Source organism: Radiomyces spectabilis, assembly GCF_025331425.1.
Source record: "Radiomyces spectabilis strain NRRL 2753 chromosome Unknown BYT42scaffold_10, whole genome shotgun sequence".
Taxonomy (NCBI): Eukaryota; Fungi; Mucoromycota; class Mucoromycetes; order Mucorales; family Radiomycetaceae; genus Radiomyces; species Radiomyces spectabilis.
In genome coordinates, this window is record NW_026251935.1 from 1515698 (window position 1) to 1540435 (window position 24738).

General features: G+C 42.4%; 8 protein-coding genes across 8 annotated transcripts; 4 read left to right on the forward strand and 4 right to left on the reverse strand.

Annotated features, from left to right (window-relative positions):
• Positions 1-250: 250 nt before the first annotated feature.
• BYT42DRAFT_579690 (adenylyltransferase) lies at positions 251-2275 on the reverse strand. The gene is made up of 10 exons (XM_051569425.1): positions 2070-2275; positions 1799-2012; positions 1666-1740; positions 1498-1615; positions 1332-1440; positions 1219-1281; positions 994-1160; positions 884-931; positions 651-828; positions 251-575 (listed from the first exon to the last, which is right to left on the reverse strand). Exons 1-10 carry the CDS (start codon positions 2251-2253, stop codon positions 433-435), a joined length of 1299 nt encoding a protein of 432 aa, XP_051421357.1. The 5' UTR covers positions 2254-2275; the 3' UTR covers positions 251-432.
• Positions 2276-3647: 1372 nt separating this feature from the next.
• BYT42DRAFT_62911 (uncharacterized protein) lies at positions 3648-4470 on the forward strand. The gene is made up of 5 exons (XM_051572432.1): positions 3648-3774; positions 3828-3883; positions 3958-3995; positions 4061-4371; positions 4434-4470. The coding sequence occupies exons 1-4, from the start codon at positions 3726-3728 to the stop codon at positions 4218-4220; spliced, it is 303 nt and encodes a 100-aa protein (XP_051421358.1). The 5' UTR covers positions 3648-3725; the 3' UTR covers positions 4221-4371; positions 4434-4470.
• Positions 4210-6894, forward strand: BYT42DRAFT_548197 (uncharacterized protein; the record flags this gene model as incomplete). The annotated part of the gene is made up of 7 exons (XM_051565999.1): positions 4210-4371; positions 4434-4725; positions 4783-5006; positions 5064-5378; positions 5439-5666; positions 5722-5890; positions 5966-6894. 7 exons carry the CDS (start codon positions 4210-4212, stop codon positions 6892-6894), a joined length of 2319 nt encoding a protein of 772 aa, XP_051421359.1.
• Positions 6895-8617: 1723 nt separating this feature from the next.
• On the forward strand, positions 8618-10691 carry BYT42DRAFT_622054 (major facilitator superfamily domain-containing protein; the record flags this gene model as incomplete). The annotated part of the gene is made up of 8 exons (XM_051572375.1): positions 8618-8848; positions 8903-9049; positions 9111-9165; positions 9228-9304; positions 9357-9657; positions 9719-9820; positions 9890-9988; positions 10048-10691. 8 exons carry the CDS (start codon positions 8618-8620, stop codon positions 10443-10445), a joined length of 1410 nt encoding a protein of 469 aa, XP_051421360.1. The 3' UTR covers positions 10446-10691.
• BYT42DRAFT_62995 (thioredoxin-like protein) lies at positions 10515-11361 on the reverse strand. Its single transcript, XM_051572439.1, has 5 exons — positions 11291-11361; positions 11075-11237; positions 10885-11018; positions 10755-10831; positions 10515-10681 (listed from the first exon to the last, which is right to left on the reverse strand). The coding sequence occupies exons 2-5, from the start codon at positions 11219-11221 to the stop codon at positions 10584-10586; spliced, it is 456 nt and encodes a 151-aa protein (XP_051421361.1). The 5' UTR covers positions 11222-11237; positions 11291-11361; the 3' UTR covers positions 10515-10583.
• Positions 11362-12603: 1242 nt separating this feature from the next.
• Positions 12604-14904, forward strand: BYT42DRAFT_616401 (kinesin; the record flags this gene model as incomplete). The annotated part of the gene is made up of 12 exons (XM_051572060.1): positions 12604-12637; positions 12694-12803; positions 12858-13058; positions 13146-13220; positions 13269-13464; positions 13519-13658; positions 13730-13824; positions 13885-13909; positions 13963-14218; positions 14289-14654; positions 14713-14804; positions 14860-14904. The coding sequence occupies 12 exons, from the start codon at positions 12604-12606 to the stop codon at positions 14902-14904; spliced, it is 1635 nt and encodes a 544-aa protein (XP_051421362.1).
• Positions 14905-15049: 145 nt separating this feature from the next.
• BYT42DRAFT_579700 (uncharacterized protein) lies at positions 15050-15523 on the reverse strand. The gene has a single exon (XM_051569426.1). The coding sequence runs from the start codon at positions 15483-15485 to the stop codon at positions 15150-15152; it is 336 nt and encodes a 111-aa protein (XP_051421363.1). The 5' UTR covers positions 15486-15523; the 3' UTR covers positions 15050-15149.
• Positions 15524-19899: 4376 nt separating this feature from the next.
• On the reverse strand, positions 19900-20576 carry BYT42DRAFT_579706 (uncharacterized protein). The gene has a single exon (XM_051569427.1). It carries the CDS (start codon positions 20266-20268, stop codon positions 19930-19932), a length of 339 nt encoding a protein of 112 aa, XP_051421364.1. The 5' UTR covers positions 20269-20576; the 3' UTR covers positions 19900-19929.
• Positions 20577-24738: the final 4162 nt, after the last annotated feature.

A 24738-nucleotide genomic window follows, 5' to 3' on the forward strand; every position in this document is an offset into this window, starting at 1 on the left:
GGCAAACTAGCAGCTGATCAGCGGCAACATACTCCCTTTACAATGATGATTGCTTGCTCAGGGATTGGTCACTAACACCGTTTTTGCGGAAAAAGACGGAGCAACGGCTTGAAAGTACAGCCGGTGGCAGTCAGTAGCGTTTCGGAATAATCTGCCGCGAAGCAAAATGATATCAAAGGTGTTGGATTTCTACTCTCGAGACAATTCATTCAAAGCATTAATAACAGATAAAAGGCATAAAAAAGACACCCAGTAATGAATTTATAAACAGATGAACCTAGTCTTTTTACACCAAGGCCATCTTAAATGACTGGTAAATCAAATAAAAATAAACAAGTCCGAATGGCAGGGAATAAAAACATCTTTCTACAGGGGATATCATCAAGCCGCGGAACAGTTGCTGAAAATGAATGCGCTGTTTATTTTATTTTTTTAATACACAGGGAACGATGCATCAACGTCGGTAGACCACTGAAACAGTCCTCCAATGATATCACGGCATCCCTTAATGCCTCTGTCCTCCAGCATACGCACAGCCAGCTGTGAATCATTCCCCAAACGACACACTATAAACACTGGTTTTTTTTTGGCTTTTTTTAATAACTTGACTCTTGTTCTCGTTACGAAAACGCAAACAAATTTGCACGTACCATCATCAGGTGAAATTGTGTTTTCTTGCATCTTGGATTGTACTTTGTCAATCTGCTTTTGTAATTGGTCGATAGGAATGTTCCAGCTGTTCGGTAAAGCGCAAATATCGTATTGAATCTCAGGTCGGACATCCAACAACAGATGCGGCTTGCCCGAAGTCAACACAGCATTGTAATCCTATCACATGTCAGCCGAAATGATCGTTGAATTTGCAGTTTTTGGTAGGACTCACTTTGCAACTGACACGTTTATGCGGTTTTAAAAGCCGTGTAGCCAAATTCTGGTTCAAATGTGGGTCAAATAATTGCTTCGTGTGTCAAAGAAAATTGATCGCCAACTTACTTGGTCTGATGCAGAAGCGCCGCAAAACTGAACGTAATCTATCAATTTCGTTATCGTTGGCGTATCACCGCAAGCTTCACAATCCTTCTTCCTATTGCGCAGTCTCATCGTCCTGAATGTAGGAGAACTTAATGCGCTGAAAATAAGGAAACTAGGTGCCTCGTTTTCTGATAATGACCATTCTTAGGTTAACGATTGCCAATACTCAAAAATCGCATTACCCACCATTTGCTCCGATGGCAATCTTTATAGCTTCCAGTGCTTCCAAAGTACCAATCACACCCGGAACTAGAAGTGATTTGTTAGAGAGATTACGATAAAACCTCTAGCATACATACCAACACCGAGAACACCGGTATCCGAACACTTGGAAACTGAGTCTGCTGGCGGCGGAACTGGATGCAGGCACCGATAACAAGGACCATTATTGTAGTTATAGATCGTAAGCTAATGCCAAAGCACATTAATGAGCTAGCTACAATAAATGAGCCGTCACAAGCCTACCTGTCCATCATACCGCAGGGCACTTCCTGAAACAAGCGGTTTCTTTGCAATCACACATGCATCGCTAAGCAGATATCGCGTAGCAACATTATCCGTGGCATCAACAACAATGTCATACCTAGCATAATATTAGCAATGCATAAATTTTCAACCCATGTCAACACGCACTGTTTGATAATATCTAATGCGTTTGAGCTATCCAAACTAAAAGTGTATGGAATCACTTCGCAGTCGGGATAAATACTGAAGATTGATGAGTACAACAGCATCGATAGTAGAGCATTTTCACAGATACACTTACGCATGAACACTCATCATCGCCGATACAGCTTTATTCATTCCACGTCGATTTTGTGTATGAATGACTTGCCGATGCAAGTTGCTGATATCTACAGTGTCATGATCCACGATACCAAGCCTGCCTACACCTCCTGCACCGAGATATAAGCATGCTGGTGAACCCAGGCCACCAGCTCCAACGACAAGAATGGAAGTATTCCTTAATTTCAGTTGAGCTGTTTATGTGTGTTAGTAGTTGCATAGGTAACAGCGATCGACAACCGAGAATCTACCTGCTTTGCCAAAATGAGGAAGAATCAGTTGTCTTCCAAAGCGCCGAATCTCAGCATTGCTGAGTTTGTCCACTTGTTGAAAAGGAGGTACATTGTCCGTCTCCACTTTTGGCTCGGCCAACTGGGATTCAAGTTCCTGAATTCGTTGACGAAGACGGTGATTCTCTTCCTGCAATTGATCCATTGTTTGAATGACAAAATCTTTCGGGAATCTAACATTTGCTTGAATCTGCGAAATTTTTTTTTACCTTTTTCGGAGGTCAAAATTTGTGAGGTGAACCGAATTTTCCACAGAAAGTTTTTTTTTTTTGTTCCTTTGACTGATGCCCAAATAAGAATATTTCGATCTTCAATGTGCCCATTGCGCATTGTGGATTAGAATTGATGTCTGTAAATAGCATATTGACATCGATGGAGAAGCTCTGAATATACTGTTCACACATATCCGGGGCCCTTTGTCGAGGCTGCAATTATTGGCCCTTTGACGTTGATAGATCAGATATTCCGCAAGCTCGCCACGATATTCTTTCTAAATCGGTCATACGAGTTATCTGTACTATGTGGGAATTTGAGAGCTACGAATTTGCGGTGATGGACTAAAAGACACGCTGGTATGACGGTGGCCGCAGAAGACAGCACGCTCAGAACTTGGACCATTGCGGAGTGGCGGTGGCACCAATGTTGGGGAGACCCTGAGGGCTATGCAAAGAGATGGCGGATAGTCGTTTTACTTGCGATCTATTATATATGTTTTTTGTTTTTAAGTTAAACGCCGTTGGAAGTAGGATTTTATCTTATCAACGAAGTATGATGGATATCAGTAGGCTTGCGGGAGTTTGCAAAGGTGACGCCATGTAGGTTGATTTGTCATCGATGCAGTACGTATTCGATGAGATCGAACATCCAACGTACTGTATATCATGGGTTGTTATTCTTAAAAGCGCACGGATATCTCGTAAGATTGGGGCATGTGAATAATGGAAATGCAGATTCGCGGAACCCTACCCTTCCATACGTTGCTGGGGACCCACGTGTGTTTCCAAGCTGTTAATGCGATGCTACAACAGTATGGCAAAAAATGCCAGGTATGGTCGATCTGCTGGCTGCATACGTGCTACGGTTGCTAGGTTCGTTAATACACGGCCAATTGCACTCCTCCTGGAACATCTTTTATCGTTTTGATTTCCTTTTGCTTCATGGGGAAAAACATTAATAAGGAATTCGAAAGCCCAACTGTCTAATATTGAACTGTCTCAAATTACGGAGCAATATTACAGGGAGGGTTATATGTAGGATGTTAAAAGGCAATGCTACGTAGTTAGTACAAATCGATGGTTTGAAGATGATCGTACCACGACCCTTAATAAGGGGCCTTCATAGGACTGAAAAAGGCCTCATGCAAGGTATAATCGCACCAAGTGGAAGTGCTGCCTGACGTTTTACGAAAGGGATGATTCGTATTCTTTATTCAAACATAAGATAGGCCAGTTCCGGTTGGCGCTGTATATAAAAATTTCTTTGCATCATCGATGGTCAGTGTGCGAAGACTTTTTTGGAATCGACTCCGATCGCCGCATAATCTCTGTGACTTACGATTGACCGGTGCACTGCTTGGTTCGTTTCCTTTGATAAAAAGTCTCCTTATATTTTTCCCTCATGGCAGAGGGTGGTTCACACTGGAAGCAAAGATGGGCTTTGCTATTACGTACGTTATCGTTATGCTTTTCACATTGAAGCTCATCACTCATTATTCTGTAGCCATCTTGCTGTGCTTTATAATGAAGGCTACTGCCCTGGAGGCTAGTTTGTCTGAGGTAATTTTTTATACCCACAGCACAGATGAACTCTATTAATAATCTGATTAGATGACATACGCGTCAACATCTAGCGAAAATTCCTACTATTCAAAGGAGTCGAGAGAAACTGGTACAGTGCCCGCTGCACGCTGCGGTAGTACCAATGGACTTTGTGCTAATGGGTAGATTCTGCAGGCCAACTTTTATATCAAGAGGCGCGACGGAATCTCGATGCTATAGAGCGACGGCTAGCGAAAAATGGAAAGCCTTCGAAAGTGGGACAAGGGTTGACGGGAACCGGGTCAGGGTTTCGACATTTCTTTGCAAAAGCGTGGAAAAACATCATGTCCTCTGAAATCCACGGTAAAGAGCAAGAGCCGGAATCTGAACACAAGTCTTCGAACATCATGATCCCTGCCTTGCAGAAAGCGGTTCACCAACTTCAAGAAGCCGCTAACGGTTACGGAAATAATGACGCTTTGCTTGTTTTGGCGGAAATGAATTTTGTAAGGCTGTTCATGCATGTTCAAGCGAGAATTCACCGCTGATTCTCAAGTGTTCATTCTAGTTCGCCACTTATTCACATCCTCGCGATTATCATGCCGCCTTTAAATATTACGAGCAACTAGCCTCCAAAGGAAATACCACAGCCCAGCAAATGCTCGGCTTTTATTATGCCACAGGGATTGGACACGTCGTTCCTCGCGATCAAGCCAAAGCCAGCATATACCATACCTTTGCTGCTCATGGCGGAGATACATCTGCCGAAATGACACTAGGCTATCGTCATTTGTTAGGCATTGCCACAGAACAGAAATGTGAGGACGCTGTTTACTACTATGAAAGCGCGGCAAGAAAAGGTAAACTGATAAAGTCAATATTTGTTCGCATGAACATATGTCTCATCCTCTACGTAGCGGTTGACTATTACCTTTCGGGACCTCCCGGCGGCCATTCTCCTCCACCGACAAAGGTGCGATTGTCGGACGAGTATGGTGGTGTGTACGGTTACGGCACTGGTATAGCTATCGATAAACGGCTTCGCTCCCATAACGCTGTATCACAGAAATCTGTCAGCATCGAAGAAGTTCTTCAATACTGGCAATATCTTGCACAAAGCAAATCAGACTATGATGCCCAGGTAACACATTCCGAACGCTGCCCATAGTCGATCAAAATGTAACTAAACAATCCGAAGCTTATGTTAGCCCAAGCTTACTATCAAGGGTCAAGAAGCATAAAGCAAAATTTTGCCGAAGCTTTTGGCTATTTCCAACGAGTGACAAAGTTGGCTCCACCCGGCAAGCTTACAGAGGCTTTCATCAATAGCAAGAAAGGAAAAGCGGTTGGTCAAGCTGCTGGTTACTTGGGACGAATGTATTGGAGAGGCGAAGGCGTAAAGCAGGATATTGGCATGGCACGCGAATGGTTTTCAATTGGCCAACAGTTCAAGGATCCCATGTCCTTGAACGGGCTAGGAGTGATGCTATTGGAAGGCATCGGCATGCCTCCTGTAAGTGACATTGTGGAACTTGTATGACGTTTATCTAATAATAATTCATGCCTCCAATAGAATCGTGAAAAGGCAATCGAATATTTCCAGGCCGCTGCAAAAATGAAGAACCCGGATGCTCAAGTCAATTTAGCCATTCAATATTTAAAACACGAAAAAACTTTGGGCCTTGCTATCCAGCAATTTTCCAGTGCTGCTGAAGCAAAGCATATACTTGCGTACTGGTATCTAGCTCAACTGAATTACGCCGGCTTAGGTTTAAAGGCTTCGTGCCCTATGGCAGTATCTGTAAGTATAGCTAGCGTGATGCCCCGTTCATACCGCATTAATGGCGTTTGTGTAGTTTTATAAAGCAATTGCTGAACGTGGTGACTGGCTTTCCCCAGACATTGAAACCGCGTATGACGCGTATATGGATGGCGATCTTGACAGTGCTCTGCTTCATTACATGCTAGCCGCAGAAAAGGGCTATGAGATTGCGCAAGCCAATGTCGCGTATATCCTCGATACAGGTAGGCTAGGTTCGGCGCTCTTTACATGATATTCTTTTGCTTAACTGTGTCCATTTGATTTATCCTGGTGAATAGACAAGCAGTTGCTCCAACTACCTATTCAAACTAAACTGCCGTATAATCCTGGATCGGTTATTAATGCATCGGAGACAGCGTTAATATATTGGTCACGTTCCGCTAATCAAAACAATGTGGATGCTCGTGTGAAGATGGGTGATTATTATTTCAAAGGAATCGGCACGTCCGTAGATTACGAAAAGGCTGCAGCTTGCTATCGCGCTGCTGCTCAACAAGATCTCTCCCCAGTCGCCATGTGGAACCTCGGTTGGATGTTGGAGAACGGTATCGGCGTATCAAAAGATTTCCATCTGGCGAAGCGATCGTATGATAATATCCTGGAAGTGAACCCCGACGCTTACCTGCCTGTGAAGCTATCGTTGCTCAAGTTGTATGCAAAAGCTTATTGGGAATGGTTCTGGGGTTCCGCCAGCGACGACGACCTTCCGTTATCTGATCGCAAGGAGAAGACAGACTTATGGAAAAACGATGACAGTGATTCGATACATTTACGTGAAAAAATTGAAACGCAACATGACGATGCAGATCAAGCTCAGCATAACTCGGAAGAAGAGTTAAGACGCAAATACAGAAAACAAATGAAGCAACTCGAGAGAGAAGACGATTATTACAGTGATAGTTATGAAGAATCCGACGATGAAGAGGAAGACCAATGGGAAGAGGATGAGCTGATCGAGGGCTTAATGATTCTCGGCTTGTGTGTCATCGTAGGCTGGCTTGTTTATGTGCGTCAGTTCCGATTCGGCAATCGCAACAATCGCAACCATCAAGATAACCAGAATGACCAGAATAATCAGAACAACCAAAATAACCAAAATAACAGCAACTTATTCAATGGCAGAATGGCTGGAAATCCTGTCGAGACGGCACAGCAATCGGCTACCAATTCAAGGACAAATATTCCAAGAGAAGAAGCCGATTCGTAGACTATGCAGGACATTGGCTATGAATTACTATAATCACCGCCATAAAATGACGTGGAACGTAGTATCATTTAGGATCTCTCTATTGGCATTGGAACGGTATAATAAAGAGACGCAGCATTATTGTGAGTAGATAGAATTCAACCTTTGTTCGCCAGTATGTCCATAACCACACAAATGTAAGAATATAAGAAAGTAGCACAAAAAAAAAAGTGAGACGGCTATTGCTGTTTTGAAAACTTCATCCACGTCGTCATGCATCCACTGTTGCAATCGCAAAACATGAAATATCATGCTGAAGATTCGTACTGGATGGCAACAAATACAGTATTCCACTGGTTACGAAATGACAAAGATGATGGCTCTAGATTTTAAATATGGTTTGGTATTAATTAAGATGAGTACGTAGATCATGACTTACGCTTTACGCTTCATATTGCTGCCCCTCATCGATACTATAGAAATGATGTAATGGAACCGTCAGCCAATACATTGAAAGCAGCGAACGACTCCTGCAAAGGGCAGAAGAATGCTCAGGGCAGATACTGGATGACAAATAAAACTGGAAAACCCGGCCAACGAGATGATGCATAGGAAGGCAAATGTATTGATTCTTCAAGTTAAGTGACGTCCTTATGACTCAAGCATGCTTGCTAAAGCGCTAACATGATGCTATTCATTCTTTGGCATAGATGCAGGGGCGACAGATGCTGTCATAAAAAGTCGCCGTAACGATGAAAAAAAGACTAATATGCAGCAAGTATCGTAAGCGGAACTGTACCAGCTATGTAATGTATGCCTAACCGCAACACGGAAGTAATAATCATCTCACCGCTAATGACCCTTTTACGCGAAATACTCGCATCATACATGTACCGAGATAGATCGCCGTGCATTGTCTGATGAAAACGCGTAACGGCGGTTACAATATGCGCATCAATGCATGCATTTAGAGACTGGAGAATATCAGAGATCGGGTGAAACCATGATAATGTAAGCATCGCAAAATGAAAAAAAGAGCGCAAATCGGAAGATCTTCAAAATATTTTGCAAAGTTCGGTAAAATTTATTACTCTATTCAATCACTTTAAACCGAGAGAAAATACCTTCAGTTAGTGGTTTTAACATGACGTCGATAACCATATGAATTGAAATAAAATTCCCTCAATTAGATTATAGGGTTATTCCATGGACGAGATTCTAATATTATCATGAATCATTTACTGTCAAATGTCTATCACTTATTTATCCTTACCCCTGGCAATTTGTCGAATCACATGAAGATAGTTTGTACAAAACAGAAATATATAGTATTGGTATTCAATCATACCATCAGAAAAAGTTGCTGAGACGCAAAGTAACCTCATGTATGAAAGCAGAGTATGGCTTTTACATCATTTCAGCTTCGATAGTCTTTGTTCTCATGAAAATATCATATGTCTGAGAATAGTCGAAAGCCGTAAATTCGGTGAAAATTAAGGATCTATTTTTTTTTACTGATCATTGGTATAAAAGCGGGCTGAAAAGACCCTTTTTACTTTTCAATTCGTAACCACCGGATCTATCTTGAATTTACATGGACAGGGTTCAATCGCAGCAGCATCGTACGGCGACTGATAGTACGTTGGGACAAAATGAACCCAAGCATTCCTTGGACCAGAATACGAAGGCGGGAGACGAAGAAGTTTCAGAATCTGGGCGAACTGTGGTAGACCTGCAGTCTCGAATGTTCAGGACTTATCCGCAAGCATGGCTTGCGTTATTGTTGCTTGTACTTTTACGAACCACCACTTCCGTCTTTCAATTCACCTACAGTGTGATTCCAGGCATTACTGGACAGTTTTTTAACGTCTCCTTGACTGCCGTCAATTGGCTCTTAAATATACAAGGCATGATCTACGTTATTGTGAGCTTCTTTACAGGATGGATATTCGAAAGACTCGGCGTCAAGCGTTCAGTAAGAGAACAAAAAAAGACGGATTGTGTAATATAGCGGCTGATGAATGGACAGTTGATTACGGCAGGTCTTATTAGTACCTTGGGCGCTGCCATTCGATACATCGCCACAAAGACCGAACCATCCTCATTTGCCCTGGTGATGGTTGGTCAGGTCATAGGTTCCGCGGCTGCTCCGTTGGCACTCAACATCATGACTATGGTACAATATATATATTCTATATCACTGTCATTGCAGCTAACCATTTTATCGCGGTTTATAGTTTGCATCTATATGGTTTACAGAGAACTTACGAGCCACTGCCGGAATGTTTGTTGGTAATAGCAATGAATTTGTATGACTGACTGACAGACTACCGATTGATTAACATTGCTGGTAGCATCCAATTACGGTGCAATTCTGGGGATGTTTTTGATTCCAAATATCGCTACTGAGGCAAAAGATGTGTCGTTCACGGTAAGCCTACAGAGCTCGTATCAATTGTATATATCCTAATCTGGTGGGACAGACAATGATTGTTGCTCTCATGTGCGCTGCCACTTTCGTACCACTACTTTTTATGCCGGCAAAGCCTCCAACCCCGCCATCGGTTGCAAGTACGCAGCCGAAACCTGCTTTTTTTGCAGGTCTCAAATTACTGGCCAAAAACTATAACTTCTGGATCCTCTTTCTTGTTCATGGATTCAATGTTGGTCTCAGCGTCGCTTTTGGCACGATATTCACACAGATTATTGCACCATATGGATATACAGATGCCGAGGCGGGTCAGATGAATGCGGTTGCCTTTTTTGCCGGTACTCTTGGATGTTGTAAGTGACTGATTGATATATTCGTATTCGTTGCCACATGGATTAACATAAAATTGATCAGCCGTAGCGGGACCGGTGCTTGATACGACAAAGCAACATAAACTGTTCCTGCGTCTTATTGCGCCTCTTGTATTTGCCACCGACGTAGGATTTGTATTCATCAGTTAAGTCGTGCCAGTAGCAAGTTGAATTTTTACTGACAACACTCTTTATTTTCCGCTTCGGGTAATAGTTCGAGAAGATTCTTATGCAGCGATCCTTTTTGTGATGATCATGAACCAATTTTTCCTTTCGTTCCTGGTGCCGACGGTGATCGAATTAGGCAGTGAAAGTAAGGAACAGGCAGACTACATTTTGAGAGGAAAACTTAATTCATTCATTTTATAAAAGCTTCCTATCCTGTAGCCGACGCTACCAGTAATTCGCTTCTTTGGCAGAGCGCGCAAATCTTGGGTTTCCTCATGATCCTGATTATGGATATGCTACGAGATACCAAAGGAACGCCGCTCAACAACATGCGCAATGCTCTCATTTTCCAAGCTGTGGTTGCTGGGGCGAACATGCTCTTAGCCTTCGCCTTCAATGGACGCATGGCGCGCAGTGAAGCGATTGCAAAAGAAAAAGAACATTTGTTTCAAATATTGGATGAAAAACAAGTACAACGACAATACCCACAGCACGATAATTTAGAGCATGACACCGACACACCAATAACTCCAGCCGATGACAGCCTCGGAATCTATCCTAAAGCAGGCGAAGGATCGCATACATTAATCTCTTCTATGTAACCTACCGCGGAATACACCACTGGATGTCCTTCAAAATATGACTAGTGATGGTCGTCGATCTGCAGTTTATTTTTTAATGGAGAAATACATTTTTTTAATGCCATGAATTTAGCATCCTGATTACAGCCACGTAAATATCTAATCATCAAACTCGGAATCCGAGCCTGTTGCTGTGCTCTGAAATATACTCTTCTGTTTAGCCTCCATATTTGGATTTTCCTTCCGTCTTATAACGCCTAAGATGATAAAACAGCAGACGCTCGAGTCAATGAAAATTTCTGGTATGCTATTATACACATGCAAACTCACCAGCTGCAATAAGCTTCATTTCCAGCGATCCGGTTGAAAAGCTATCAGTGTTACCGAGCTCATCAAACCCAACCATCCTAACAGGCATATTAGTACTACCGAATGATAAAAAATTTCTATCACTCCATACTTGATTTGTGCGTAACCATCGATCCAAGCCATGACGCATGGTAAAACACGGATCTGAAGTTTTTCTACCAAGAACGGCGCGTTCTGAACATCAATTTTGCAGAATCTAGTTTGGTAATATTTTTTGGCTAAAGTCTAAAGATCGAATCAGTCATTTTTCTGTTTGCAAAGTCTGCTGGATCACATCTTACCTCCAAATGGGTATCCATGATTTTACAACGTCGAAAATCTGAGTGAAAAAAATGGGCGACGACGTATTTTTCAGACGTCGTAGTGTCCATCAACTCCTTTTCTTTTTCGATTTCGAGGTATACACCATGTTTGTTATCTTCCATCATTTGCCGTCGTTGCAATCTTTAATGTTATTAATGGAAGGACCTTAAAACGACATGAAAAATTGCACTTACTCTTGCTGGATTTCATTGATGCGCTGCTCTCGGATGATGGCCAGATCGTTATCCTCTTCTTTCTCGAGTTCCTCGAACAACGCTTCGTCATCTGTAAGATCTTCCAAATTAGAAAGGCTGAAAACACATAGTTAGCCAAAAGTCTCTTGTCCCTTGGAATCATACGCACCTGCTGGTCATTGTGGAGTAAGCACTGTCAAAAATTACCAGCCAACTGACAGTCAATATGTTGGCAGGCGGCGTTTAAAATTACTGATGCTTTGAAAGGTTGAAGACAAGCTGTAATGCCGTCGCTTTCCGGATTCTCGTCCTTCTAATGAAATTTCTGAGGCTCTGGTGTTCTGTTTTTTTTTTTCGCAACTTGAGGGAGAATCAAGCGAAGTATATATCGGAAACTTGACGCGTATTATTCGTGCTGTCGAATTTGAGATAGAAATGGCATGATAGTTTGTATTGCACCAGCTGTAGTGACTAAAGTCGCCAAATTCCGGGCAACGATCAGTGATTGCTCTAAATTTTATTCCAGGCATTTCTGTGCCTAATGTAACCGTCGGCAGGTGGCACCCAAAATTTAGGCGTACGACTTGTTGCAGATAGTTTGCTCCAAAAACGAACTATTGTATTAGTTTTTTGATACAATCTAGAACACTTACTGCGTATGCATATACTAAACTCTCGCATATTGTACAGTATAAGTTCAGCTTTTTCTTAAAGGATATCAAAGATCCCCCCTTTTGACTGGATGGTGAGCAGCATGCCCTTAATTTTCGACGAGCAGGGACAGGACAGTCACATGGACGGCCGACGCGGGATCGCGAAAGTCGGTGAATGTTGCAAGTTCCTGTAATTTGAAGCTCCCTGATCAATCTCTCCGCATTACTTTTGTTTAATCAACACATCGATGAAAGCACCGCTGAAGTCGAAAGACAACATTGTGCGCTTGGGCCTGAATCGAGAGTCGAACTTCGATACTCAGGTGTCTCACCTAGGGAAAAGAAAAGCAACAGAAGAATATGATTTTGCCAAACGCGGTTCGCGCATCAAAAACGATACAGCAAACAACGCAACACTACGATCGGCTGTTGTTAAGGTTACGAAGAAAACGTCATCACCATCAGCCTCGAATTCTTTTATGACGGCTAATCGCAATCGAATAATTGATCGATCACTTTCCTTACCTGCCCGTGCGAGGGTTACCGATACCAATAAAACCACAGCAGAGAAAAGAATAGCGTTGCCCGTCAGAGTAATGTCTTATAGCATGCAAGATAAAAATCCGCGCTAAAAATTGAAAATAGGGGAAAATGGAAAATATGGAGAAGACACTGGAGAAAGAGCTAGCTAAAGGTATGAAACGATTTTACGGATTAATACTAATGTACTATAACTCACAAGGCTAAAAGTTAGCAATCTGGAAAACCTGAAACGCGATTATGAAACGAAGTTGCAAGAGAAAGATGACCAGCAGCAACAGCTTTTACAGCGTATTACGGAACTTGAAAGCACAAAGCAGGTACGGTAGGATGGGGAATTACGGCATAAATGATTTCGAGCTCACACATACAAGGCATTAGCTGAGGATCAACAACGAGCCATCGACGATCTCAAACTACAGTACACAACCCTAAATAAGGATTTAGAACACGACGATGAATTCTCGAGGAAACGTATAGATGATTTAAATACCGAATTGACCAGTCTGCAAGACAGGATAATTCAAATTCAGGAACAGATCGGTCGCGAAGTTGAAGCGAACAGTACTCTAAAGGTATGTGCTCTACATAATCTTTTCAATGCAACGATAACGATAATTGTCGTTCATCTACCCGATCTTTGTCTCATGACGTCTTCACAGACCAACATATCGGAAGCCTCCACTGGTTTTGCAGACGTCGAAAGCGAGTTACATTCGTTAAAATCCAAAGTTGAGGTGAGTAAAAAGCAAACATAGCATGTACACATCTAACGATCGTTCTAGCAAACCGACGGGACTCTACTTGAGCGGCAAAAGAAAATAGAGGCTTGTGATGATCAAATCGTAGCGATGAAATGGGAAGTCCGGCAAATGGAGGAACAGTTACGGGAAGAAGAAAAAATGCGTCGCAAACTACACAACACCATCCAGGAATTGAAAGGAAATATTCGCGTCTTTTGTCGAATTCGACCGATACTAGGTACTACCACCTGTCAGAGTTTCAATGTGTCAGCACTAATTTTTTCGTATGTAGAACATGAGAAGCAGCGAGGAGTGAACATGGCGAGCATCCATATATCGGGCGAAGATGGAGAAAATATTGAATTATTGGAAGAGACATACAGTTCACTTGGCAAATTGTCCAAGAAAACATATTCATTCTCTTTCGACAAGGTAAGCATCTGGTCATGAAAGCGAAGACAATATATCTTGCTTCTCTGTAATGACTTTCATTTTCTTGTTAGGTATTTGCTCCAGAAAGCACTCAGGAAGATTGCTACTTGGAAATCTCTCAGTTAATCCAATCTGCGCTGGATGGCTATAATGTCTGCATTTTTGCGTAAGTAGCAACTTCATACTGTATCGATGCATTTTGCAAAGCTAAGAACTATGTGATTAGGTACGGTCAAACGGGCAGTGGAAAGGTTTGTAAAATTACAATGGGGGAAAAAGATTGATCACTAAACAAGTGGTGTAGACTTATACAATGGAGGGCGTACCTGACGGAAATAGCCAGCCCTCTGGTATGATTCCTCGTGCAGTTGAGCAAATATATACTATGGCGCAGAAACTGCAAGAATACAACTGGGAATACAATATGGAGGGTCAATTCATGGAAATTTACAACGAAACTATCCATGATCTCCTGGGCGATCCAACGGAGTATGGAAAAATTAAACACGAAGTGCGGCATGACCCAGATGGAAAAACGATAATTACAGATATAACGACAGGTAATTGATATTCTCAGCAGTGGGATGGATATGTCATTAACCACGATGTTGGATCGCCATGCGCCTGTAGTGCCTTTGGATTCGATGGCCAAGGTTAGCTACATGCTTGCTAGAGCGAAGCGAAATCGTGCGACGGGTGCTACCAATATGAACGAACGGTCCTCTCGAAGTCACAGCGTGTTCATCTTGAAAATCTTTGGCCACAACGTAACCACGGGTGAGCATTCAGAAGGCACCTTGAATTTGATCGATTTAGCCGGTTCGGAGCGACTATCGGTGTCAGGTGCGACAGGAGAGAGACTGAAGGAGACACAAGCAATTAATAAAAGCTTGAGTTGCCTTGGAGATGTGATCCATGCATTGATCAACAAAAAGGAAGGAAGTCATATTCCTTACCGAAATTCCAAGTTGACCTATCTTTTGCAAAACTCCCTAGGTGAGGATTCTAGTAGTTCATACAAAAGACGATGGAAGGTACTGATGTATTGGTATAGGCGGCAATAGCAAAACACTCATGTTTGTCAACCTTTCTCCTTTGAGCGAACATTTTGGAGAAACTCTGTGCTCACTTCGATTTGCCACCAAGGTAATTAGTTAATGCCAATGGTTTATACAGGTGCGGCTGCTCACATTTTTTACAGGTCAACTCTTGCAAAATCGGCCATCTCAAAAGAACCATATACTGAAATCGATACATTCGTACCCCTTGCTATCTATCTACTACCATACTCATGTCCCTTATACATATTCTCATAACGTAAAAATTCTTATCTTCATTTTCATATACTGCACTCACGATATTCTCTCCACATTTCGCGGTATTTCTTGACATGAAATACACATCTTTATTAAAATTTGCCCCAACTAGATATTGTTACAAGCAAAATTGTAAAATACATTTGGACATGTTTGATCTATGCCTAGGAATAATCTAAAGGTTTGCGCACCATCCAGTCTTGGCTCCAAAAGATTTGCAAGCCTTGATGAATGCGTCACGACAGGGCTTGCCATCGGTATCATAGGTTGAGATGTTGTTGAACAAAGGATTTCTCTCTCTCCACTTATCGCCGGGACAGTTGACCACCTTGAAATGAACATGATTGTATGCCTTCTTCGTAAGAGCGTTGCTGCTCATAGAAACGCTGGTCTTGGAGCTGCAGTGGCACGAGTAGGTGGCTTGGCAGGTGTAAAAGAGAAGGGCGACGAGGAAAAGTACAAAAGTGGCTTTCATCGTATTGGCAAGATAATGGTGGGATATTTTTGGCATCACGGATCATGGTTTATATAGAAGATTTTGGAACCGGCATTCGGCCTTGTGCAACTGCTTTCGCTTGGGCCACGGCATAATGCTTACGAAATAATCCATTATGTGGCTGTGCACGGTTTGATGCGACGATAGATAATGCACTTGCAGAAATTAAACAGCGCCATTGTAATACGATGATTCATTTAACACGCTTTCCTGTACTTTACATAAAAACCTGTGGCTAAAAATAACATAGGATCGCTATATACCACTGTCAGAGTCGTATCAGTGGGATAAGCTGATTGACTATTGGGATAATGATGGACACTATCAAATTCAAAAATTTAATCTTCAGGTTTAGCATAAAGTCGGGTTCACGCAGATAGCGGCAAACAATCATGAAGGTCTGCAAATAATATCAATCTTGAAGTCTGTAAAATATTTCGCGTATGGGACTGTAAGAAGAATACAGTGCTGAATCAGCAAAGCTTGCATTGAAATTACTTTTCTTGGGTTCGCGTCACACCATCGCTATAACAAAATTGCAAGACAGTTTCCACAAAAGGAAGATGCAAACGGAGACGAAACTGCCAAATCGGGAAACTGGATCCAGTTTCTATGTCAATCATGGTCGAAAATGCAGAGTAACAAAGAAAACAACCGACCTCAACTAATAAGCTTGCAACATATTGGGAATATGTTGCCATATTAACGGTCCACAAGTCTCTTGACCACAAGGCGGTGTGAGAAAGAGCCCCAGAAACTTAGTGGCTCAAACGATGCAAAGCAATTCGAATCAATAAAGGATAACTTTTACTACTCCTCCTGCACTCATATTTGCAAGAGGAAGGCCCAAAAGTGCATTTCAGAATTGGCGTGGGCATCATAACTTTCCTTGGTTCATAGCGGGATCTCAAAGTTCGATCGTGGCATGGCAGATTTGAGAATCTCTTCATTTGCAACAGTGTCCACTGCTTTGACGCACTTAATCGAATGTGTATGTGGCAAGGTGGAAGCAACAACATGTGTTCCGATTCTGCCACTGTAGCTCGCTTTGCAGGCGTAGGAGCTAGGCTTGCGTGATACCTTTTGCTGGTTGAATGCTTTATTATATTTTGCCGTCTACGCGATTTTGGCATTTCATGGAGCCGGAAGTCCAGGAGTTGGTAGGCGTTCAGGACTAAGTCGCTAGCTGATACCATCATGTTTACTTGATGGGCTGGCTCCAGAACGTTTCTTTTTGCGGCTTAAGATAAATTCTTAGATAATACATACCTAGTTTTAAGGTCGGATGCTCGTTTTCGCTGATATATGACTACAAATAGAGATGATACGAAATCGGAGGTTCCAAGGCTGAACTCGAGAGTCGATCCTTACATAAACAATTGGCAATGCGAAGAAAGTTAGGCATCGACAACGCGAAGTTGCCTGGACGGAGCTCTCTATGAAAGCAATAATCACTCAGATCCAGGGTTGTGTTGGGCGCAAAGTGCACCTGAATAACGCCACTGATGTCCGCCTCCCGAAGATTCTATATCTCGCTACAGTTCAACCGGTTTCTATGGCTCAATGCAGAATTACCTGTAAACTCGTTCGATACTTCACTGTAGACCTTCCAGATATGTATACGTGCAATTTACATGTTTTTCTTCTCTTTTCTTTCCGCAGCAAAGCGTACTATATATGTGAAAACTGATGATAAATAAATATCGGTTGTAGTGATGTGAATGAATGTAAATATGATCCAATCCTTGTGTAGATTTTTAGTTGTAATTTTCACCTTTTGCAGTATGCCTTTGCCAAGTACGGTCAGATGATATCTAGTATTCCGTTTGTCTCCTTTAATTTGGGTGCAACTACACCGAGAATATTTCCTATGATCTATACCACCCTTCTAAATGCATGAGTTACTACAGTGCTAGCCATCGGAATATATCTGCTCTAACTGGTAAGTCAATGCAATGTCGATTACAAATTACTTTTGTTTTATTCTTTCCTAGGGTAACCGGTGATGATCCAGTTTATCAGCAATCATTTGTAGCGTTATTTCGAGATATACTGTGATGCCAGCCGTACTCCTCGCCTTCCAAGTCATGGTAAAGGTCGGGGGATCTTACTGAAAACGACACTTCCATGCATGAACAAGCTAATTAACGAAAAAAAGGCCAAAGAAAGAATCAGCATATGCATGAAAAGATGAGATACATACGGTATTTAATGATGTAAATAATTAGAGCTGTTGTATAGATTGGTAGAGAGCTGAGTACGTTGAGACTGTTTTATTCTCGAAAGGGATCATCCCTATTACATCTGATATCTAAGAACAAATGATGGGGATCGAATTTTAAATATACAAATGATGTGTCACTACTACTCTAAGCAAAAAAACGCTTCGGAATCACATTTGCATCCGTATCTTACCATTGAAGAAACACATCGCCATTCATTGGCATAAAGGTTTCAAAAAGAAATCCCCAGAACTTGACCAATCAATGACTGCTCCGAGCACAGATTCAAGTATTCGTCCGAGAACATTGTCCCATAAAAGTCGTGCTAATTTATCTAAGAACAATTGTAGAACGGTTCATAAGCCATTATTTGATTATACCTACATATGGCTGTATATTTTTTTGACAGCTCTTTCATAGACGTCTGTTGCTTTATACTCTTCAATCTTTTCCTAGATCCTTTTTTTGCTGAAGCGGTATTTTTGACCTTTGCAAACATTTAGAAGAATCAAAGTGGTGACAATCTCCGGAGAATACTTTTTAAACGAGCTTTCCAGGGTCGAAACATTGACATCAAGATCATCGCTCGTATGAAATTTATATCGTGACAGGAAATGTTTTTGAGTGTAAGTCCCCAAAAGCGCAATCTGTGACCCAGGAAGGTCGTCGCTGACGTCAACTTTTATATTTTTGGACATGCTATGGGATGCCACTCTGTCATTAAACGATATTGGATAAAGGTTTCGGTGTAATCTTACCTAGACTATATTTGCTTTTTGGCTTGCTGGCTTCAAATTTCGTCCATCGGCCAGAAACGAAGGAAATACTTAGCGGGCGATGCAGCTACGCAGTTAGGCAAGTGGACCTTGGCATGCCCAACGGATGCATTGCTCGCCCGGCTGAGACGGACATCCACGGGTCGATCTCCATGTTCACAAGTGAGGTGTATTTTTTCTTCGGATGATTCATCGTCATAATCCTCAGAAACCGCCCAAGAAGCCTGAGAGTATCTTCAAAGTTTTCAATCTTCAATGCCTTCAGTGTCTTCCGTAGGCTCTGCAGTCTCTCCGACTCTCGCTCTGACACACAACTCGACTGATTCAGTCGTCCATGTTACACGCTTTCTTTACTCGTTTCTTCAAGATCTTCTTCGACATCACATCCATGATCGATCTGCTATATTCGTTACGGGCGTCCTCGGCGTTCCTGAATATATCATGGAGAAAGTTTAAGTATAGCTGAGACTGAAGAACTCTTTCAATCTAATTACTTCGATGAGAGCTAAACGATCGACAAAATTTGAATGGCCTTATTTCGGATCTCTCGACTTGTCCGCGGGTACGACATCTGGTAGACGTTTCGCAGCACATAGACACCTTTATCGACTAAAGAGAGAGTGTACACATGGCAGTTTACGACCATGATTTGGATGATTGGAATGTAGATCTTGGCGATTTCGGGTTGTGCCATCATTGGTGCATGAACGAGGAGCTCGTTCAAATGGCACTTGGCGGCCAACACAGTCTCCGTCTTGTCGTAATAATATTTGACTCTTTGGTGGCACTGAACTTGGTGAAGTCGCCGTTCCCGATATCAAATGGAGAAGTGTTGCCAACGATCAGTCGAAGATCCAATTTGAAGTCCAGTTTGACGGTTTCAGCCGTTGAAGATGGTATCGCCCCTATTTCGAAAGCATATTTTAGTTCATAAATAATTCTGAACCCATTTCCTTTCGAAACCTTACCACTGGATGGACACATTCCCCTTTCTTGGTAGGAACGTCTCGACATGCGTATTATATCTGACGAGATTATTTCATGACGTCCGCTTCTATATAATACGAATCTAAGTAAATGCATTCTATCTACTTCTTTTTATCCTTACCTAAATATTTCTCTTTTACTACCCATAAATATCCTAGCCGTTAGAATTGGCACACCCTCATGCCATTCTAACCACCCTCACAGTCAAGGAACACTGCACTACGCTTGTGTTACGGCCTCTGACGGGGGTTTTCGCCTTTTCTTATACTTCCGCGGGCCCCAAGCATGCCCTCGCTGACCCACATTTCTCTTTGACGTGACGTGATCACGAGAGGCCCAAATCTCTGTTCTAGAAGAGCCTTTTGCTTCGCAGGATTCACAAATACTTGTTCATATATGTATGATCTGCGACCGGTTTGGGGAGTGACATGACTTCCTTGAGATACTCGAGAGCTTCATTCTTGCAGACTGTCACTATCGGATAACAGGCGTAAATATGCACGAAAAGGAGAAGGGAAACCCCAAGTTTACCTTTGTAATTTTGAATGAAGCCCGGGAATGTCTCAGCAGAGCTTGAAGCGAAGGAAAAACCACCAGATGACGTTGACTGACTGGACACCGATCTATTGCGGTCTGTAGTCGGTGGCGCAGAGAAATTGAAGTTGTTTGTCTGATTGCGATGCAGTGTCTTGTTGCAGCGTTTCTTCGTTCGCCACGTTGGTCTGGGTGCGCTTGGATGCACGTCTCCAAATCGCAAGCATCCTGCATGGAGAACAAAGGCACAACCAGGAAGTTTGTCCAGGAAAATTTCATAGAGTATCTCCGTCCTAAACCAGGTGCGGAATCACAATGCTACGGTACACGGAGATCGACAAGTCCCGCTAGCGTTGTAGAAACCTCAGCGTTGCGAAAGTGAGGCGTAACAGAAACACGAACGTTTTCAGTAAGGAAAGAGAGATTATGCGATATCGAGGAAGGAACTAAATTCCAAAAATTTCTCCAAGCTTCTACCTCTCAAGAAGTGTCATTCATCATTTCCCGCGTGTCACATTTTTTCTCTCCTTCTTGCTGAATGGAACGGATTTGCTTGGCTGCGGTAATAAAAGGCTGTACGATCGGACGAAAGAAAAATGAAAAGAACAGGTTCAACGGATTTTTTCAGTGCGTGATATGATAAGGCTTCTTTATACGATAAACAACCTTTAAGAACAGGGCTGGACAACTGTAGGACCGGTGACTGTCAGCGAAAGAAGCTCTTTTTTCTTTTATTTGCGATTTTACTTGATCATAAAATTCGTCGCGCTGATTCAAATAATTTTTCCTTCTTATTTTTTGTACTTATTTACACTTGTTATACGGTAGTGACAGTCAGTAAAGATGATGCATTGAAATATCTTAAGAATACCATGTCATTCAGCAAACCTGTCGCGGATCCAAATATCTATGAGCAATGTTCGTCGATGCTGTCGATCCAAAAAATATCCTTGAAAAGAGATTTTGGCAAATGCCGCAAGTCAGATACAATAGAAACTTGGGTCAGTAAGTGTAATCGAACAGTACCAGTCACCGCTCGATTTCGGAATACTCGATTTAAGAATCACTTTTTGGATTTTTCCAACAGTGTAATCTGTAAAATATTCCAAAATTCGATATTTGCATCATTTATCATCTTCGACCAAAAACACTCTTAAATCGGAAAAAGACTTAGCTACACTTTTATTATATTAAGGGAATAACATCAATAGGCGCTTGCTTCAATACTCGCTGCTCCTCATACGTACTTGATATTGCCATATGTTTTGCTCATGAACTTCATTGGCTGGAAGTTAAGCTCATTCTCGATCTCATGAGAAACAAGAAATTGTGAGTTAATTTTTCTCTGCTCTTATAATTGGCACAGGCTGTGATTTATCATTCTCCATTGCTGATTCATCTAAATTCAACATCGTATTGGATCATTGTGATACCAGCTGGATATCATGGTGAAAACCCACTGGTGGTGGCCCATATAAATTAGCTGGTAGGCACTGGTGGCCGATGAAAAATGTCCGCTTGGCTATTATCAGGAGAGCACACAAGGAAAGAGGCCTTACCGAAGATACTCAAAAGTATTTGTTGAAAGCAAATCGGCTCCACACACAAAACGCGTATCATTAAGGGTGGAACAAATGGTCGGCCTGGTGTAGAAGAAAAGACCCAAAGTGGGATCCTGAAGAGTATGAGGTTCAACGCCTAGTGGAATTTTTCATTCAACATTCGAACTACTCATACCATCGTCTGAGCATCATGCCCTCTGCATGGCCTCAGTTTACAAACATTTACACCCGAACAAAACTCCAATCGCTGACCAGCCCTTGGTCGCAAAATTTTTCAAGGCCAAAAGAAGAGAACGGGCTAAGCATTCCATCCATACAACAAACTGAAACATGGGATTTGGACATATTGACAGATTATATTAGATCAATAATGTCAAGTACGGATGCTCTACCTTTGAAGAAATTACAAGAGAAGACCATTAGCCATCAGCAGCATGGGAAGGCCAAGATCGGAAATAGGAAGATTGCAATTTCGAGACGTGCACCTCATCAAAGAAGAACAGGCAGTAGTGGGCGCCTATATGTAATTTTGAGACAACAAAGAATTGCAACTCAAGACACTGAAGTTAGGCAAAATCCCAGAGGAAAGCATGTGCCCGGTGAGCACCCTCGAAAACGTCATTGAGAAATCAACACCCATGAGAAACGGACTCCCGGAAGAACACACACTATTTCTAGCGTATATAGAAGACGTATCGAAAACACGATCGGGTGAAGCCAGTTACAGTAGCGAACTGGATTAAGAATCAAATGAGCGAAGCGGGCATCCATACGACGACGTACAAAGGACTCGCAATTAGATCGGCGGCGAAACCAAAAGCGTTCAACAGGGGCATTCGATCGGGTCTGTCAAGGAACACGCAAACTGGAGCTTTACGAGCAACACGTTCGAAAAATAATACCGCTATTACGAAGACAATTTTTTCGGTTCCGGAAAATGGTACCCCATTGGAAGGCGGCGTGAAGCCAACAAGGATTGTGCTAAGCACGACCCACAATTCTCATCGTCTCTTTTATTCTTAAATTTTCTTACACATCACAGCAGAAATTCTCATTACCAAGTCAACTTTTGTACTTGAGTTTGTCGTATTTAGTGTTTAAAGCCTTAGTTAGACGTTCAGGTAAATACACCCATTGTCGTGAAGGCAGTGTTGGAGGCGTCATCGAGGTAGATAATTATATCTCTTACTATGCCGTAAAGGGCGAATTGTCAATTAATGTTTTCTTGAGAACATGGAAAGGCATGAACGGGATCTTTGTCAAGTTGACGCGCAACAAGGCGCGGTTGGTGTTAACCGAGGGGGAAGGCTGTAACTGATGCGTAACTCGAAGGATGAAAGGTTGGCCAACTGCGCCTACCAAATAGTCGGCAGAAGTCAGGACTACTTCGCTCAGGATGTCGTTCCGATCTTTCAACGAGAAGGCGCAATGCACACTCCAAAAGAGAAACGTTGGTTCGGGCGGATTAAAACTCAAGCTATAAGTGGTGGAGGGCCTGGGGCGGGCGATCACCCATAGTGTTCGGAGGTGCTAGCGTGATGAATGATTGTTTGGGAAAGCCATTTATTACTTTTAGCATCGAAGGTTTCCATGGTGATGATAGATATTTGTTGTGCCTTGCTCGAGTTGCTGGTATCGCGGAACCAGATTTGGTGATCCTAGCATAGGTTGATCGTTCAAATAGGCCAATTACAGGATCTTGCGATTCGGTCGTAGCGTGGTGAGAGGCTGAGAACGTAGGGTTGAGTGGATATACCTCCATCGGTGAAGGGGTCCCCGACTGAGAGTGACCGGAAAGAGCCATGCAAATTTGGCATTGGTTTTTTTTTTGGGGGGGAGAGCAGTCATAGAAAGCAATTTATTCATCGTAGCTGTGGAACTTTGTGGAGTTTGCTGGTCATCGCCAAGCAATGAATTTTACGCTGGATACCACACTCGAAAATACACTGATTCACCGCAATGAGACCGACCACAACCCATCCGGATAAAAGGGAATTTCTCTTCAGACACTAGGTCCTGTGCTCTTCACTTTTTACAATCATGTCACCACCGCCCATGACCGCTGTGGCAGCAGCTTGCATTATACTCAGTCTCGATCCTGAAGTCACAACGAATTGCAAACTCACCGTTGCCGATGTCAAATGTTATTACCAACAATCAGGCGTAGATCCGGTTTGAAATCAAGTTCGGCAAGCTAAAATGGATAAAAGATCAATATACCGTATCCACCAAAGACTACAAAAATAATATCACCTTGTTACAGAATATACTGATAGTAGGAATCAGGAAATTATGCTGCTTCTTACGTTTCCCATCACGGCCAACAAGCGATTTGCACCATGAGTCTTCAAAAAAGGTGTTCCGTGGTCAAAGCAGCATCCAAAATATATATCCTTTCATACAATTTTTTATATCGTGGCTCTGATTCCGATCTTTGCAATGTTAGACAAAGCAAAGTGGAGAACTATCTCTAAGAGGAGATTACCCTTTTAAACGAGCTTGCCAGAGTCGAATTACTGAGATCTTCGACATGTTCGCTTGAATTGTATCTATATCGTGACAGCAAACGGTTTCGAGCATGAGCGCCCAAAACAGAAATCTAGACCAGGAAGTTCGTCGCTGACATCAATTATTCCATTTGTGATATATGAGAGAATTTAGGACAAAAGAGACAATGAGGATCCTTTGAAACTGTTGGATATCTTTATTTCGATTAATGTGATCTGCCTATGTATTTTAATCTTGAGTCCGAATTGATAATTATCAGGGAGCAGTCCTCGGTTATAAGGTGTATTAGAAAGGATCCACATGCTGTGATGTGACAGCGTTACCCGTATGAATTGATCTCGCCGACAGATCCATGTTATGGATGAAGAGGCTCAATCGGTGTTCTAATGGAGAAGCTCACTCAGAATGGAAACACGTCTAGATCCCGATCTTTCCTGTTTGGGAACACCAGTCTAGGATGTATAATACGACAAGTAGTGGATATACCACACCATTTTTGGACATGCTATGGGATGCCACTCTGTCAATAAACGATATTGGATAAAGATTTCTGTGTAAACTTACCTAGACACATAGTTGCTTTTTTGGCTTGCTGGCTTCGAATTCCGTCCATCGACCAGAAACGAAGGAAATACATGGCGGGCGATGCAGCTGCGCAGTTAGGCAAGTGGACCTTGGC